This window comes from Cavia porcellus, unplaced genomic scaffold (genome assembly GCF_034190915.1).
Source record: "Cavia porcellus strain 051 isolate PalLab524CR breed Dunkin Hartley unplaced genomic scaffold, mCavPor4.1 scaffold_7, whole genome shotgun sequence".
NCBI lineage: Eukaryota > Metazoa > Chordata > Mammalia > Rodentia > Caviidae > Cavia > Cavia porcellus.
The window spans coordinates 21,728,074-21,745,326 of record NW_026947490.1 but is presented as its reverse complement, the minus strand read 5'-3'; the positions used below and the strand labels follow the sequence as shown (position 1 = coordinate 21,745,326).

Genomic DNA, 17,253 nt, shown 5'->3' with positions numbered 1-17,253 from the left:
TTTTGGGGTTTTTGTTCTTTTTTTATTCCAACAGGGACTGAGATGTGGCATGGGGAAGGGTAGGGGCCCAACTGACCCCTTCCTGGGGGGGTTCTCATAGAAATTTCGAGGTTTCTCCCCCGCAAAAAAGAAAGAGCGGTGGGGTGCCACGGGACACCCATCTGTCCAGAGGTGCTCCCCACCTCCAGCAGTGTGAAGGCTCGCGTCAAGTCTTGGGGCGCCTGAGCAGTTCCTGGATGTGGTGTTCCCGGTTTTCGGGAGCAGCCCCGCAGTCCTGGGCCCTGGAGTCCTCGGCTCCTGTGCTCTTTTGGCCTCCGCGCGGGGTGCGGAGTGCGGGCGCTCGCGGCGCGCTCTTGTGAGTCCGCTAGGGGGCGCAGGCCAGCTCCGGCGCCCGGCCTTGGACTTCGTCGGGAACCCAAGGCAAAATCGCGGCGTCCGGGGCTCCCGGCCCCAAGTCCTGTCCTCCGCCCCCTGAGACAGCGGGGGCGGCCGGGGCCTGGGGCGGGCCCCGTCCCTGTGGTCAGTCCGGGCGCCTGCCCGGCCCCGCCCGTGGTCAGTCGTGCTCGGCCAGCTCGCGGGGGCCGGCAGGGCCAGGTCGCGGCCGGGGCGGACTGGTGGCCTCGGCAGGGGCGCCCAGGCCACGCGGGGGCGCGCCGGCTCCCGAGGCCCGCAGCGCCTGGATGCGCCTGCACTCCTGGCAGACGCGCACGTGCGTGCAGGGGGTGGGGGCGGCGGGTCGGGGTCCACCGGGCGGCCCCGGGTCGTCCAGGAGGCGCTGCGGGCCCCCGTGCGCGCCGCCCGCGTCCCCGCCCGCGCCGGCAGAGTAAAGCTTGCCGTTGCTGAGCCGCATCTCGCGGACGGCACGCAGGGACAATAGGGCCCGGCTCGGGCCGCCCGGGCGCCGGCGCCGGCGGGAACGCGACGTCTTGCGGCAAGACACGGCGTGGCGCAGCTCCTGCAGCATCTCCTGGCACACCGACACCTGGAGGCACGCGGGGCATCAGGGCCACCGTGGGGAGCGCTCCCCGCCGCCCTTCTCTCAGGCTTCCTTCCCTGCTAGCTCGCCTCTGCGCATCCCCACTCCCCTCGCCCTTTCCCTCTGCACCTCCCCCTTCTCCACCCCAATCCCTTTTTTAGCTTGTGTTCTTCCACCCTCTCCAGTCCCAGGACTCTTCACTCAGTCCTTCGTCGCCTCTTTTCTGTCTCCACTCTCCAGCTCCGTCTTCCTTCTTGCGTTTGTCCCTGAACCTGCCCTTCACTTAGGAAAGCTCCTGTAATTTCTCGTCTTCACGTCTTAAGTTTTCTGATGAGAAACTCGTCCCTGCAAGGCAGATCACTGAGTGCCTACTGTGTTCCAGATGCTGTCCTTGCCCTGGGGGATCCAGCAAGGAACAAAACAAATCCCAGCCCTTGGTGAAGTTATGGTCAAGTGTGCATGCATACAGAAAATAAATACCTCAGTGTATGCAGTATGTCGGACGCTGATGAGTGCTTTAGAGAATATAAGGTAGGGAAGAGAGGTAGGTGGTGTGGATCAAGCGATGCTGAATTATGAGCCAGGACAGTTAAGATGGCCTTGCTGACAAAAGCCTTTAGGGAACTACTGGGCAAGCTCGTGCAGGCCCTGGGAGGAGGCCACGTGGGCAGAAACAGAGCAAGATGGAGGTGGGAGGAGCTTGGCAGGTCCAAGGAATCAGCTCAGGTCAGAGACAGGCATGGCGGTGCAAAAGGAGAGAGAGGGCAGATGAGGTCAGAGGCGCCGGGGCCTGCTCTGGTAAGGCCTGTAGTCCTTGGAAATCAGATGGGAGCTACTGAGGAGACTGAAGTAAAGGACTGCAGGGTTTCCACGGGATTGCTACAGGTTGCAAAGAAGCCGAGGGCAAGAGCAGGAAGCCCACAGAGGGAACTGTGACAACCCATGCAGGACGTGCTGGTGGCTGGACACTAGCTTGTGAGCAGAAGCCAGACTCTGGGTATATGGTAAAGGTGGAACCAACAGGATTTACTAAGAGACTGTGAAAGAGAAAGGAGTGAAAGATAACTCTACATGAACAACTGGGAGGCTGGCATTGCCTTGTGTGTGTGTGTGTGTGGGGGGGACCAGGGCCCAAAGTATAACATTATGCACATATCACACGTCCACGTGGTAATGACAGGTATGGAGCTAAATTTACAAACCCCAGCTCAGGGAATTATGGTAGGCAGCTTCTGAGTTTCTACACTCTGGTCATCACACTCTCATGTGATCATCTCTCCCACTGAATCAGGGCTGATCTGTGTGACCAACAGAATATGCCTAGGTTGTCTGCAAATCTGACGCCTGCCTTGCTGTGTCACTTGGGTCATTTGCTCTGCAGGGCATCAGCTGCCATGGCCTGAGGACACTCAGGCAGCCCCATGAAGAGGTTCTTGTTTGAGGAACTGAGGCCTCCTGCCAGCTGCCCTTGAGTATATTCATCATGTGTTTTTTCATGCTTTGACATTTTAAAAATTTCACAGGCTAGAAAGACAGTGCTTCTCCTAGAAGTAGCCAAATCCTAGATAGCAAAGCGCTCAGCCACCTTTCATATGCAAACCAAACCATATTGATGCTGTACCCCAACCACCCATTTTACCTAATTTCACACACCACCAATATTTATCCTGCCCTAAATCGATCCAGGCAGCTACAAAACAACTAGAAACAGCTCTGGAGTTCAGATTCCTGAGACGGACAGGACTCAGACAGGCGGATCCTGAGCGATGTTTCCTGTCTTGCCTTTTTCCTCCTTCTCACTGCCTTCTGACCAGATCTGGTGTCTCCCCCCTGTGCTGTTTTGCCTCGTCCCAGGAAACATAAATAATAAGAATCTCCTTTCAATGGCACTGGCCTCTGTGTCATCAATCAAAGTCCGATGGGTACATTCGAGACAGTGCGAAATTGTGCAAGGGGACACTGCAGTCCCAGCAGTCTTTAGACCAGTGGTGGTGAACCTGTGGCAGGTGTGCCGCGGTGGGCACCTCGTGCCCTCTCTGTTGGTGTGTGAGCCATGTGTGTGGAGTTTAATTACAGTATTCAGGCTTAATTGCAGCGTTGGCACTTTGCAATAAATGAGTGAGTTTTGGGTTGCAGTTTGGGAACTCGGTCTCTAAGGTTTGCCATCATTGTTTTAGACCATAGCAGCCACGGCCAACATCATGACTGTGACCTCACCAGCGACTCAGAGGACCAACCATAAGCTGCTTTCAGTTCCTGGTCCCTGAAACTGAACTGATACAAGATTGCTATCTTAAACCTGTTAATTTTGCTTGTTTGTTTGTTTTGGTCTTTTTCAGACAGGGTCTCATTATGCAGAACTCTAAACTCACTTTGTAGTACACACTGGTCTTGAATTTGCATCCATCCTCCTGCTTCAGCCTCCCAAATGCTGGGATTACAGGCATGCGCCACCATGCCCGGCTTGTTAATTTGTTATAGTAGCAATGAAAGGTAATACCAGAGTCATCAGTACACCATGGTGGTAAAAGCCATTCATGGGACAAATGGAGAAAGAGAAGCAATATGAGGATGGAGCCCTGGGACCTCCCACGACAAAGAGGCTGGGGAGAAAGAGGGACAGGACAAAGGAGCCTAGGAAGGAGTAGCCAGAGAGGGAGGAGGAGAGAACAGCAAGCAGAAACAAAGGGTGTTGAAGCTAGAGAATAATAAATAATGAATAGTATGCAGCCTGCTGCCCTTCACAGAAATGAAGCCCGAGGCTCAGGCACTGGATACCAGATGTGGAGGGTGCCAGTGAAAAGAACAGAGTGGTGGATACAGAAGCTGAATTGGAGCAGGCCCAGGAATGAATTGGAGGGAAAACACTGCAAAGGGAAGAGAGATAGAGCCCTTGGAGACTGAAGCAGCAGAGAGATGAGGTAGCACAGTATCTGGGAGCACTGGGGTCCAGACAGCCTTGATGGCTCAGTCTGACAGAGGGACAATGGCTGAGGTGGAGGAGAACAGGAGAGAGATGGAGGGCTGTTCTCAGGTCGGGAACCTTCTGAGGAGTAAATGGACCAAGGGGAAAAGAATGCAGGCTGTAGGTCTCCAGAGCAGGCTCCAAGCCTGATACGTGGTCGGGGGTGGTGGCAGATAGAGGCTGGAGGGGCTAACAGTCTTGGGGGTGAAAACAATAATGGTCCAGAAATGCAAGGGGAGAACCTGGCAGCACCCAGGGAACTCTGGAAGCAATGGCTCTGACAGCATAGGGCTGCTCAGCTCAGCTCTGTTCTTGTCCCTTGTTTCTCTCCTTGCTTTACCACTTCTGTGGCTCCCTATACCCCTCTGTGCCTTGTCACCCCCTTTCCCTGTATCATATTGCTTCCTGGGCTTTCCTGTTCTCTGTGCTTTCTCATGCACTGGTCTCTCTGTCCCCCTGTCCGCTGTCTTCACCTCTCCTGGGACTTCTGTTGCCCCAGGAGTCCTCTCACCTCTTGGCTCCCTAGGTTCCTTCTCCCCCTTGCGTGCCTCCCCCCTCTCCAGATGCCCACCGTCTGCTGGCTTTGGCTCCCAGTGCCACAGCCTTCACATGTCTCAGGTCTGGGGTCCTTCTCTCCCTGACCCCATTCTGCCAACCTTCTCACCTCCTCGGACTCTGCTGACCTCCGTGTGGACCAGATGAATTCCATAACAGCCACGAAGACAGCAATGATGAGGCCACATATGAGCACGACAAAGATGCCGCCAATGTTCTCCATGCCCAAACCTGGGGGGCAGGGGAGAGCCACAGGGTTGGGGCTGTGTGGGCATGGTGGCCGCGAGGGGGTCCTCAGGTGGGGCACGCTGCAGGTGGGGGTGGCTGACCTTTAGCTCGATGGTCCTCCTCCTTGGGGCACCGGCCCCCCTCCCACCACTTGCGCTTCAGGATCTCCAGCCGGTTGTTCTCTTGGAGCTGCAGGATGGCCAGTGTGATCTCATCCCGGAATGGGGAGCCTGGGCCAGGCACACAAGAAGGGGTGCTGTTGGGGCCCTGCCCGTGCTAAACCCCAACTGCCTCCTCCCAAGTCTGTCAAGTGCCGACGCTTCCCTGCTGCCTCTTCCTAGTCTCTTCACACACAGCCAGAGAGGCTGTTCGGGAGCAGCAGAGCAGGCCTTGCCTTGGTGAGACCTCTGCCGTGGCTCCCCACTGCTGCTAGATGGAGGCCTTCTGTTGGCTGACCAAAGGCCACCACTCTCAGTGGTCCCTGCTCAAGGCTCTCTCAGCTCTAGCACAATGGCCTGGCAGGTTCCCAAATCTGCCAAACAAAGTCCCACCTTAGGACCTTCGGCTCTGCTGGAACAACCTCTCCCTCATCATTCAGGTCTCTTTGCTCAGTGCTGGCGGTGCAGTCTTCTAAAAGCACTTTATTTTAATGGCACCAAGCACCCCACTTCCTGTCAGTCTTTTCTCCTGCACTTGTGCCAGAATATTGACACACCTTGCAGCTCACAGGACACGGCTCTGTGTTCTCAGTCTCTGCTGTCCACTGGCTCACAGGCAGCAAGGCTGAGGCATGGCAGTAGCTGCTGTGCTGGCCCAGAGTCCAGTGTAGAGCAAGTGCAGCAGACCCATTTGCCAACAGAACGATCCCTGTCTTCCCCTCCTCTTTCCTCCTCGCTTTCATGTTTTCCCCATCAACCACCCTTGGGCCCCTTCACACCCTGCCTGTACTTCCTTCCTTCATTTCTTTCTAAGATGCTTCTTGAGCACCTACCAGAGGCCAAAAAGTAGGGATATGGGTGAGTGTGGTGATTAATATTTATCAGGCATTTCCTCCACGCTAGACCCTGGGTTTACAGAAATTCATTTAAGTCTCACAATGACCCTGAGGCAGACACTGCCCCCCAGGGCAGCTACTTCTGAATGAGGAGGTAGTTCTCTTTCCTAAGGTTATACACTGAGTCAGGGAGCAAAGGGGGATCTGAATGAAGGTTGGTGTGACTCCAGAGCCTATCTCTAAAGCACCAGGCTACACTCCTTCCAGCGACAATGTCAAGTCTCCTGCAAAGCTGCTAGGGTCTGGGTGATTTGCTGTACAATCACAGGCTACTGATGCAGGCACCATCAGGACATAGATGATTTTTAAAAGCCAAAATGCCAGGTGGGCACAGTGGAGTACACCTATAATACCAACACTGGGACGCTGAGGTAGGAGGATCACAAGTTCAAGACCAACGAGGAAATTTAGCAATTTAGCTGTCTCAAAATAAAAAATAAATAAAGGGCTCGGTGCAAAGGGCTCCCTGAGTTAATTCCTAGTATTGAAAAAGAAAAGTGGAGAAAAGTTGGTAATGGATTCATGTCCTAAAGAATAAACAGGCATAACCCTGCAGATCTTACTATGGTCCTTCTTCTCTCCCACCTGTCCAGGATTTTCTGAGGACCTGCTCAGCTGTGGGCCTGATTCACAACATATGAAGCAAATAAAACCAAGTCTTCACCCTCAGAGGGCCCTTGGGCCAATAGTGGAAGACAGCAAGGCCCATGATTCACATGTACTGAGCCATACACATAGAGTCCCTAGATTCCCCCAACAACCTGAGAGGCTGGGACTGACCGCTCACTTTCCAGGTGGAGAGTACAGAGGTTCAGGACGGTGAGGACACCTGATGCCAACTACAACACCCCTGGCCTGCCTAAGGACGAGCCTGGCCTGGCCCCAGCCTGCTCACGCATCTCAGCTCCGGAGGCACAGGGCCCCGTTCCACACCGTGCTGCGGCCGTACCCAGTGGCATGCCGATGCCGTAGCCCTTGGTGTCGAGGAGGCCCCCAATCTGGGTGAGGTTGCAGTTGAGGCGCCGATGATATTCGTTCATGGTGGACTCCAGCAGAAAGGCATAGCGGGAGTTGAGGACACGGGCAATGCCCTCCTCGGTGCTCTTGACAAACACGCTGGGCTGCTTTGACTGCATGTAGTTCCACATGCGCTGGTACGTCTGGTACCTCGAATTCTGGGCAGGGGAAGCATAAGGGAAGATAGGTAAGGGCCTCCGCACCCCTGTCCTTTTCCCTGGGGCGTCTCCCTCACCCTGAGAGAGTGAGGAAAGTAGAGGAAGACATAATGAACTGAAGATAGAGGAGAAAGAACAGACTGTTTAAGGTGTTCCCCATACCCTTTCTTCCTGGGTGCCCCACTGCACCCCTGTTGACATAGCAGCCTCCCAATCTCTGCCTGGGAAACTCAGGAGTTTACCGCCACCTCGTCTCCTCTAACCCTCCAGCCTGTGGTCTCTGTTCAGCTGTGGCTTCCTCTTGACAACTGGTGGGCCCCAACCCAGCTTCAAGGAAATTTCTAACTTTAATGGTCACTTCTTGCTCCCACCTGCTCAGGTGCAGGGTCCAGTCTTAGTGCATGCTTACCCTGGCTTCTGAGGCTTCTAAATCTCTGACCTTTGCCAGGCTTGCTTTCCTTTCCTTTCCTTCCCATCATCCCAAATACAAGGGGTTAAACTCCTTTCACCCTGCAGGGACCTTCTTCCTCTCTGCTGGCCATGGTCCTAGCCCCAACCCTTTTAGCAGCCTCCTCACTTGCTTGTTCTATACTGAATGGCACCGATTCAAACTCAGGTCCCACATCTGTTCCCATGCTTCCACTGAAGGCTTAGGTCCCCAGCCAAACAGCAATGCTCCCAGGAGAGCAGGAGTGTATCTTCTGCTCTCCAGCCTCCCTGACTACCATGGAGGCTCCACCTAGTCCCACTTGGAGCTACGTGCATGGCAGGGAGGATTGGGGTGGCCCCACCTGGAAGAAAGTCATGGTGGAGCCAGCGTGGATGGTGCCGTACTCAATGTTGGTCTGGTCCGCCAGGTCATCGGCCGACTCCACGGGCACCTCCATACGCTGCACGGTGAGGAAGGCGGCTAGGTTGGCCGTGTAGGAGGAGATGATGATCAAGGTGAAGGCCCACCTGAGGGGGGAGGGGTGAGCTACAGGCTGGAGCCATCCCTGCCACCTTGACAATGACCGTGTGCCCACTGATGGTGCCTCCCTCTACCACCGTGGCCCTGACATTCGAAGTGATCAGTGACTGCTGACCAGTGGACAGGCCACAATTCTAAAGCCAGACCCCCTCAGTTTACATATTGTTTCCAGAGACTTCTACTTTCAGATATGAGAATAATGTGGTCCTGACATACTTTCCTGCTGAAGACAGCTAGAAAAATGGACCAAATATAATAACTACTAAAGACAGAGGACAAGAGACATCACAGGATTGTGATCTCCAAGAAAAGTAAAAGGGGAGCCTTATCAGGCTGGTTTGGTTTTTTTTTTTTTTTTTTTTTGGCTTTTTCGTTTTTATTGGTACCGGGGATCGAACTAACGACTTTACGACTGCCTGCTTTCAAGGCAGGTGCTTATGCCGCTGAGCTAAATCCCCAGCCCCTATCAGGCTGTTTTGCTCCATTTAACTTACAAACTGCAGCACAAAAGGAAATCCAAGCCAAAAAAAAAGTAGCCCAGCAATCCTGCAGTTTTGAGATGGGGATCAAAGACGGCATATCAGGGGGCAAGATGGCTGGGATCTGTAGGACCAAATATCGGAGAAGAGGGAACTACAAAGAAAAGGACAGTCCCCTTGAGTCTCTGGCTGAATATCAATCTGTGAGTGGTATAGGGTGAAGCTCCATGGAGCCAAAAAAGAAGAACTTTCCAGGAGAGAACAATTCCTAGCGTTTACCAAGGACTGGGAATTGTTTGAGCTTCTTGAGCCAAAGAAGCACTATCACTAAATATATGAGACACTCATTAGGGAAGCAAGTGCAACATTCTAGAAATTGGGCTAAGTGGGCCCGAGAAGAAAGGCTACACCAGGCCTGGCCGACAAGAGCTTAAAACAGGCCTCAGCAGATCAAAATAATTCACAAGTCAATGCCAGCAAAAGCCCAGGACACTTGGAATGGTTTTGTTTGTTTGTTTTGGTGGTGCTAAGCACATGCTCTACTACTCAGCTACACTGGCAGCCAGAAGTACAAGACCCTAACAAACATGCTCCACAATGTAAACAACAGAAAATTCATAGTGCATGTTAACTAGTTAAAAAATGCCCAAATCTACAAAGGAAGATACGACCTACAGCCAAGAGAGAAATCCCTTAAGTAAAACTGACCCAGAATGGACAGACATGATGGAAAAGCCATGGAAGTACATTAAAACGGCTATTATAAATACAACTGGAATGCTGGAAATATGCAGAAAAATATGAAAATAATGAGGAAGAAAATGGAATACATAAAAAAAGAAGTAAAGGAAACTTTTAGGGATAAAATACATAATACCCAAAAATTTACTGGACAGGATTACGCAGAATAGATACTGCAGTAGAAAAGATCAGTGAAATTGAAGACAGCAAAAGAGTCCATCCAAAACAAAAATAACAAGAGCAGAAATGACTGACCATGGCCAGGGCTTTAGCTCAGTGGCCTAAGTGCCTTCCTGGCAAGCGCAAGGGTATGAGTTCAATCCCTGGTACCAAAAAAAAAAACAAAAACAAAACCAAGACTGACCATAAGTGAGGCCCCTAGATTGGGAGAGTCCCTGAGTCCCATCCCCAGTATCTCAAAAAACAAAGAGGGAATAACCATCTGCGACATTTATGTATCTAATTACAGAGCCTCAAAATTCATGAAGCAAAAATTGAAAGAACTAAAAAGAAAAACACACAATTTATTTGTAATTATAAGCAGAGATCTCAACACTCCTCTCTTAAGTATTATTAGGACAAGCAGACAGAAAATCAGTAAGGATCTAGAAGCCTAGCATAACCCACTGGGCCTTGCTGACACTTTAGAGCAACTACACCCAACAAGAGCAGAATACACGCCCAGAACCAGTATACACAGAATGGTCACCAGGACAGACCCTATGCTCAGCCGTGAGACAAGTCCCTGAATTTAACAGGATTAGAGTGTTACAGAGGCACTCTGACTGCAACAGAACTAAATTAGGAATCAGTAATAGAAAGATCTCTGGAAAATCCCCAAATCGTGGCTCAACTACTGTGCAGATGGATGACCTTGGAACTGAGTTTTGTTTTCTTACTCTGAGGCAAGTACAAATATGGGCCCTTCTTCGTGGAGTTTTGTGAAGAGTCAATCCAGCACACAGAGTATCTATGGGTGTGAGGGGCACTGGGGACTTGAACTCAGGACCTTCACACTGCGCTACGTCCGAGGTCCTTTGTTTTTTTTGTTTTGAGATAAGCTCTTGTTGAGTCACCAAGTTGCTGGGGCTGAGCTTGAACCGGACATTATTCTCCCTCAGCCTCCTAGAGTACTGGGATTAGAGGCATGTGCTACCATGCCTTGCTAAGTGTCTGCTCTTATTGTCTCAGTGACCCAAGACTGATTTGGGAGGGGAGGCGCCCACCAGGCTGGCTGCAGAACTGTGGGGCAGCCCTCTCTGTTCTCACGCTTGGCAAGTAAGAAGAGCCACGCAAAACTGAGGGGCTGAAGACAGAGAGACTGAGGGCCTCCTGGGTCCCAATCTCCAGCCAGGATAAATAACAGTCAAACTAGCAAGTGGCCTCTGCAAACTGCAAGGCACTGGGTGTACTGTAGAGCTTGACAGAAGGATAATAATACAGCTTCCTGTAAAACAAAACCCAAACTCAAACCCACAAGACAGGGGATGACACAAACTCTCTGGAAACCAAGCCTCTCCAGAACTACCCCATGGGTCAATGTTATCATTTGCTCAAGACAAAATTATCCAGGGCTGGTACCCACCAGACACCATGCTAGCCCTTGAGGATGCAGCCTGGCTGACTGGTGGTGGCAATTGGACAGGAGAGTGATGACAGGTCCACTTGCCAAGAGACAGCAGGGGGAGCACAGATGAGGAGTCAGACTGGAGAGCAAATATGTAGAGTTTGGACCTGCCTGTCAGGCAGCCAGGAGGAGCAGCCCAAATTGGCTGGATACATGAGCAGTTTGGATGTACAGCTAGATAGCTAGGAAGCCTGGGAGTGGGAGCAATGACCCCAAAGGAATGTGCAGAGTGGTGGTCGCTGGCGGGGTGTAAGTGGGAGGAGCAGGGGAGGTGGTGAAGTGAGGGGACTCTGCTGGTTAGGGTGGTTCCAGCAGGTCACCCAGGAAGCCCCTGGTCATGCTTCCTCATTAGTTCCGATGGCTCCAGGAACACTCTCTTTTACACTCCCAAGTCCTCCCACACATCTGCTCACTTGACAGATGTGTGTCTCCAGATGTGAGTCTCCAGATGTGACCTCAGCACAAGGACTCAGCAAGCCAGGTTCCTGTCCTTTTGGGAATGACACTGCAGGAGTGGGATGTCAGTTTGAACAACAGAGTACATGACTACCAGTCAGTACTATGCTTAGGTAGTCACAGCCAGTACGGCGGCTCCGTGGTACAAGAAAACTCAGGTATTTTTTGCATGGTTATAACATAAAATTAAAATCTCCAGAAATGCATCTCTTGTTCAGATTGAGGAACCAGATGCTATTTTGTGTGGGACTTTCCCAATTCCCCGTGTTGGGAAGTCACATCTCAGACAACTACTCCACCTGTATTTAAGTCCCCAAGTCAAGATGCTTGGACCACATGCATTAGCAAGTCATCATGTTCACCGTGACTTGTATCTGCACAAACACACTCATTTGCCAACTATTTCCAAGTGTCCAATAACAAGTGTCAGTCAGTTTTAATAAATAAGCCAGATGTGGTGGTGTATGCCTGTAATCCCAGCACTTGGGAGGCCAACGCAGGAGGATCACTGCAAGTTTGAGACCTACCTGGGCTACAATGTAAGTTTAAGGCTAGCCTGAACTCATACCAAGACCCTGTCTTAAAAAGACCAAAAAAAATTAACAAACGATCTTACTTTTCATCATTCCAAACTTTGCATTTTGTCTTCTGGAGCAGCCACACCCATGCATTTATGTACTGCTATCATATTATTGTAGATTTTCTTTTTTTTCTCCTTCATATTACAATTAGGATATCATACTGATTTTTTAAAAAAAATTATATGTGTAGATAAATATATTACCTTTGAATTTCAGCTCAGGATAGGAAAAGAAATATTTAAAAAACTGTTTCGCACATTAGGAAATGGAGAGAGGCAGGAGGAAAGAGATATAAAAAGAATTAAGATGCATTATGAGCAGGGACCAACTCCACAATGAATGTAATCACATGTACTGCAAACAAGTATTAACAAAATTTTTTTTTAAAAAAAGAGGGCATTAGGTGTGCATATTGAGCCATCACTGGTGTGCAGCGGGTCATGTGAGCAACACCAAGGAGAAAAGCAATCCATAGCAAAATGAAGCTGAGGACCACGTAGCCAGAGATGAGAGGACACAGCAGCCCAGGAGCAAGGACAGAGTCTGCAGAAAGAGGTGACTACTGACACAGACTGCCTGCGGGTAAGACAGGGATTGAATGTATGAATAAGCAGTCTCACTCCATCCTGGGGCGTCAGGGATGGGCGGAGGGGAGAGGCCAAGTGTGGCATGATCTGAAGTTCTGGAGTTTTCTTGCGGAAGGATGTGAGGGAAGGAGGGCCTGGGGAAGGGCTGAGGACAGGGGCTGACAAGAGGGCTGAGGAGCTTACCTGGAGATAGGAGGCCATGAAGGTGAGCAGAGCTCAGAGAACAGGGAGAAGGAGGTCAAGGGACTTAGTTAAGGGAGTGACCACGAGGCGGTCTGGAGAGATGGGCATGTGGTCAGAGAGAAGCTTTGGAAACACTGGCATCCAGGGCTGAACTGTCCTAAAGGGTGGGCATGGCTGTGGGATGTGTGGGCATTGAAGTCCAGGGGCCCGGGAAGCAGGTTCCAGCTGGGCTGATGTGGGTCAGGTGCCAGCAAAGCACCTGAGGGTGGCGGTACCAAACTCCCTGTCACCCCACCTCTGGAATGTCAGTCTTAAAAGGACAGGGACCTGGCCTGCTAAGTCACTGTACTGGGGTCACATCTGGAGACACACATCTGTCAAATGAACAAACAAATGGGAGAACATGGAGTGCAGAAAGGTGCCAAAGGAGGGCGCATGACCAGGCGCTTCCTAGGTGTCAGCGAGGTGAGCGAGAATATGCAACTAGAAGGCACGATTCTCCATTCTTGGGGAGAGGTTCCCTGATCAAGAGCCAGAAAGGGCTGCTCAGCCAGGGGCAGTGGCACATGCCTGCAACTCCAGCATGCTGTAACACTGAGGCAGGTGCTTCGATCCAAGCTCAGCCAGGACAACTTAGTGACTCAGCAAGACCGGTCCAGGAAAAACAAATGAAAAACAAAGAAAAAACAAACAAAAACCTTTAAAGGACTTTGGATATAGCTCAGTGCAAAGTCACAAGAGTGCTACTAAAACAGATGGGGTAGGGGACACCACTGGTCCCCCGACCTGAAGTGGGAATCAGGCTAGATTTGTCACAGCAGTGCTCCTCGAGCCCTCTCTTAGCCACCTCCTTACACAGCCCTCTCCCCTCCTCTCTGAATGAGTGTCCCTCTGCTTGGTGTGGGTGACTCTGTGCTGGCCTTTAGGACTCAGTCTGGATTCTCTGTTGTTTCCTCACTACTCCCTGACTATTTCTCAGTAATGCATCTTACAGGCATCTGATGCATCATTATGTTGACAATATAAAGATGTTCCGTTTAGGGTGTGTGGTAGCTGAATAAACCCCTTCCCACACCAGATGTCTGCTTCCTAACTCCTGGAAAACACGAACTCCTGGAAGAGACTTCACAGGTGCAATCAAGTGACGTGAGTGAGATGTGATCAAAGGGTGAGGATGAGATGAGAGACAACGTTCAAGTTGCCCAAGAGACTCTCAAGGGTCCTTCTGAGCAGAACAGGAAGTCAGAGTTAGGAATTTGAAGGTGTTACATTTCTGGCTTTCAGGTGGGCAGGGGCCTTGAGCCAAGAATGTAAATGGCTTCCAAAAGCCGCAAAAGGGAAAGAAAAGGCTTCACCCCAGGAGGCTCCAGACTGAACCGCATTGCCAACAATTCGATTTTAGCCTCTTTTGGACTTATGACCTTCGGAACTGTTAGATAATACATCTGTGGGTTTTTGTTTTTTGATTTTTGGTACCAGGGATCAAACTCACAATCTTGTGTTTGCCAGGCAGGCACTTGTGCCAGTGAGCTAAATCCCCGGCCCCATCTGTGTTGTTTTAAACGATATTTTTTTCCAGCCACAGGACAGAAATACAGGGGTACCATTAGAAAGGATGCAAATTCAAAAACATTTAAAAATCATTAAGACTTGAAAGTTTCAAAGCCAGTGGACCAAGGGAATTGCAAATGACTGCCATATGGCAGTTAGTTCCGCTTAGCTGGGAGAGAGGAAAACCTGTCACCTATTAAGGTTAGTCTTGAACAAATTTAAAACTTGACAATGTCAGTCCAGGGATATAGCTCAGTGGCACAGCACCTGCTTTGCTTGATCTTGAGTTTTATTCCCAGTACCAAAAAAACAAAAAGAAAAACCCCACAGTGTCTTTGAGACATAACCTTTAAATAAAATGTGACATCCGGTGTTTCTGCGTTCACTTGCACAGTCTCAGCTCCTCTGTCTTTAGGGGGCAGGGACAGGACTGACTCTTCCTTGAGTGCTGGCACATGGAGGGGTTGGACAGGTCCACAGGTGCAGGCACTTGATGGGGAAGAGGTGAGGAGGCAGTGTTCTAGGCTAGGTGGCTGGGTGGGCCGCAGAAAACCTATTGTGGGCCTTAGGGCCAGGCTGGGCCTGGGCAGCTCTGAGGGCCAGCACAAGGAGTGGGCCCAGTCCTAGCCTGGCCTTTCCTCCAGCTGAATGCACACTCTTTAATAAGCCACTCCTCCTTCCTGGGTCTTCTAACCTATAGAACAGGGAGGACATTCCCCATCCTAAGATTTGTTTTCTGTATTCCTACTGAGCATGAGGCAAAGGAGTTGTACGAACCGTAGCCAACTGCAGGGCAGCAAATGCAAGGCCTGGGCAGACAGTAGAAGAGGGCAGTGTGGGATGAGGTTGATGCCTGTGAAGATGCTGGCCACTACCACAAGATCTTGCAGATCTGTAAGTGAACTTACCCAAGTTTTAAGTGTTCACATCTAAGTCTCCACTTCTTGAGATTCTGGGCCAGTCACCATTCACTGTTGATGGCCGGCCCCAAAATGGAGCTTCCTGGGAATTGTTCTAGGGGCAGTTCTGCCTAGGCTACTGGTTTGCTGTGGCATGTCCAGGACTCTACAGTGACCAAGGCAATGTCCATGAGAGCAACAGAAATGTCCTTTGTGCCTATAACACCTCAAGTTAGCACAAGGTAAACCAGCACTATCCTGTGATACCTGATTGAATCCTTACGGCTGAGACATGAGCCTTTTTAATCTCTATTTTTTTAGATGGAGGAGACTGAGGCATTGAGAGGGGGCATGGCCTCCCACGGGCACATAGATAGTGGTGGTCACACTAGGGCTCAGCTTCCCTCAATCAATTCCCTACCATAAAGTTTATTGTGAGGAAAAGGGAACCCCCTGGGAGAACACAGCTGTCCCCTCAGCCTCCAGAACTCAGAGATCCCTCCCAGCCCTGCCATAGCAAACAGAAAACATCTCACCAGACTCCGCTGACACAGCGCGTGGACAGTGCCCGGGGCATGATCTCTGAGCCTTGCTGCATGAAGCCCCCCACAGGGAACCAGAGGCTGTTTCCCAGCGTGTACTGGTTCTCCAAGATGTGAGGACGTGCCCGCAGACACGGGTGGGGGTTATACCACTCGTAGGGGCTCAGCCTGTGGAGAAATGGGTAGGTGGATGGGGCCACGATGTGGAGGGAAAGGAGAGAAATAGAGGAAAGAGATGGAGTCACAAGTGATCAAGAAAGAAGGGGAGGTATGGGAAAAGAGGAGTAAGGCAGAGATGGGCAGAGGCACATAGGCAAGGAAAGAAATAGAGGAAGGAAGGTATAGGGGATCGAACACCCCAGAGTGAGGATCCAGCAGAAGAGGAAACGTGCAAGTCGGGTGCACGGCCCAGACAGTGCCTCCATCCCACCTGTCCTTCCCAGGCTGCAGGCTGTGGACTCACCTGGCAGCCAGGAACAGGACACAGCTGACAGCCAGATAGGCGAGGAGCATGAAGAGCCACACAGCAGGGGAGAAGGGATCCAGGAAGGAGAAGTAGCCAGGCTTGCGGCCCTGTAGGGAGAGGGAGTGAAACCTAGAGCTGCCCCAAACCTGAGCCATATATTCACCTCTGCCCCTGCCAAGGACCCATGAGCCAGAAAGCCCCATCCAAGGTCTGGTGGGAGTCCAGCTTCCACTTGCAGCCCCTGCCTCTAGCCTGCAGGTCAGGCTGCAGCCCATGGTCCCCAGGAGAAGTGTACCATATGCACTCGGTAAAGGATGCTGATCCCCAGGGTCATGAAGGGTTTGGAGAAGTCGATAACTTTCTCGCGCTCAGCTGTGATGGTGAATGCAGCTACAGCCAGGTCTGCCTTCTGCTGGAGGGGAAGCAGGGAAGGGCAGAGGGGGAGGAGTGGAAGACAGAGATGGGCAGTTAGAGAGGATCACACTTACCTTTGAGACAGAGGGGTGAAGAGGAGAGAGAAAAAAATCAAAAGGAGCCGGCAACCTGGACTGGCTCCAGGAGTCTACCTGAAGCCAACTAGGCCCTCTGGACTGCCATCTGTTATAACAGCCACCTGCCACCTCTGTCCTGTGTGGCTGTCCCATCCCAGCCATTTCTCGGTCCTCTCTTCCCACCAAGTTTATCATTAGGGCCCTGCTTTATAAAACCCACCACTCACACCGTCCCCTCTTCCTGCCCCAATGTCATACAGACAGCCTGAGTCTGGACACCAACACGCTGTTGGTGTCCCACTTCAACAAATAAATACTTCAGGTCTTAGTTTTACCTCTTCTGTAGTACTGTTTAGTAACAGGTGACATTTATCAAGTGCTTACTATGTACTATTTATTAAGCACTTACTATGTGCCATTTACTAAGCACTTACCATGTGCTATTTATTAAATGCCTACTATGTGCTGTTTATTAAGTGCTTACTGTGTGCTAGGTTCCATGCTGGATAGCACTTCACAGATTATCTTGTACACTCCTCCTACAAGCTGCCAGAGCCATGCCTAGCTCATTTGATAGATGAGGAAACTGAGTTTCAGAAAGGCAGAGGTACCAGTGAGTAAAAGCTGGAGCTAGAGACTACAAGGGAAGGGCATAAACACTATTTTCCTGACCCTGGCACACACTAGTGATATACATGTTTGATGCCACCTCCTGCCACCAGGACCA

General features: G+C 51.2%; 1 protein-coding gene across 6 annotated transcripts in view; it reads right to left on the bottom strand.

Annotated features, from left to right (window-relative positions):
• The window catches only part of Grik5 (glutamate ionotropic receptor kainate type subunit 5), a 55,772-nt gene continuing 38,519 nt past the window's right edge, over positions 1–17,253 (bottom strand). For 4 of the 6 annotated variants that reach the window (XM_063252177.1, XM_063252182.1, XM_063252179.1 and 1 more), the window contains 8 exons: positions 16,331–16,447; positions 16,033–16,142; positions 15,564–15,737; positions 7,745–7,910; positions 6,728–6,953; positions 4,826–4,954; positions 4,606–4,727; positions 1–982 (listed from right to left, as the gene is read on the bottom strand). In XM_063252177.1, the coding sequence (XP_063108247.1) occupies positions 554–982; positions 4,606–4,727; positions 4,826–4,954; positions 6,728–6,953; positions 7,745–7,910; positions 15,564–15,737; positions 16,033–16,142; positions 16,331–16,447 (1,473 nt within the window). In that variant the 3' untranslated portion in view covers positions 1–553. The remainder of the gene's footprint in view (positions 983–4,605; positions 4,728–4,825; positions 4,955–6,727; positions 6,954–7,744; positions 7,911–15,563; positions 15,738–16,032; positions 16,143–16,330; positions 16,448–17,253) is intronic. The other 2 variants (XM_063252180.1, XM_063252178.1) reach the window with 1 other exon arrangement.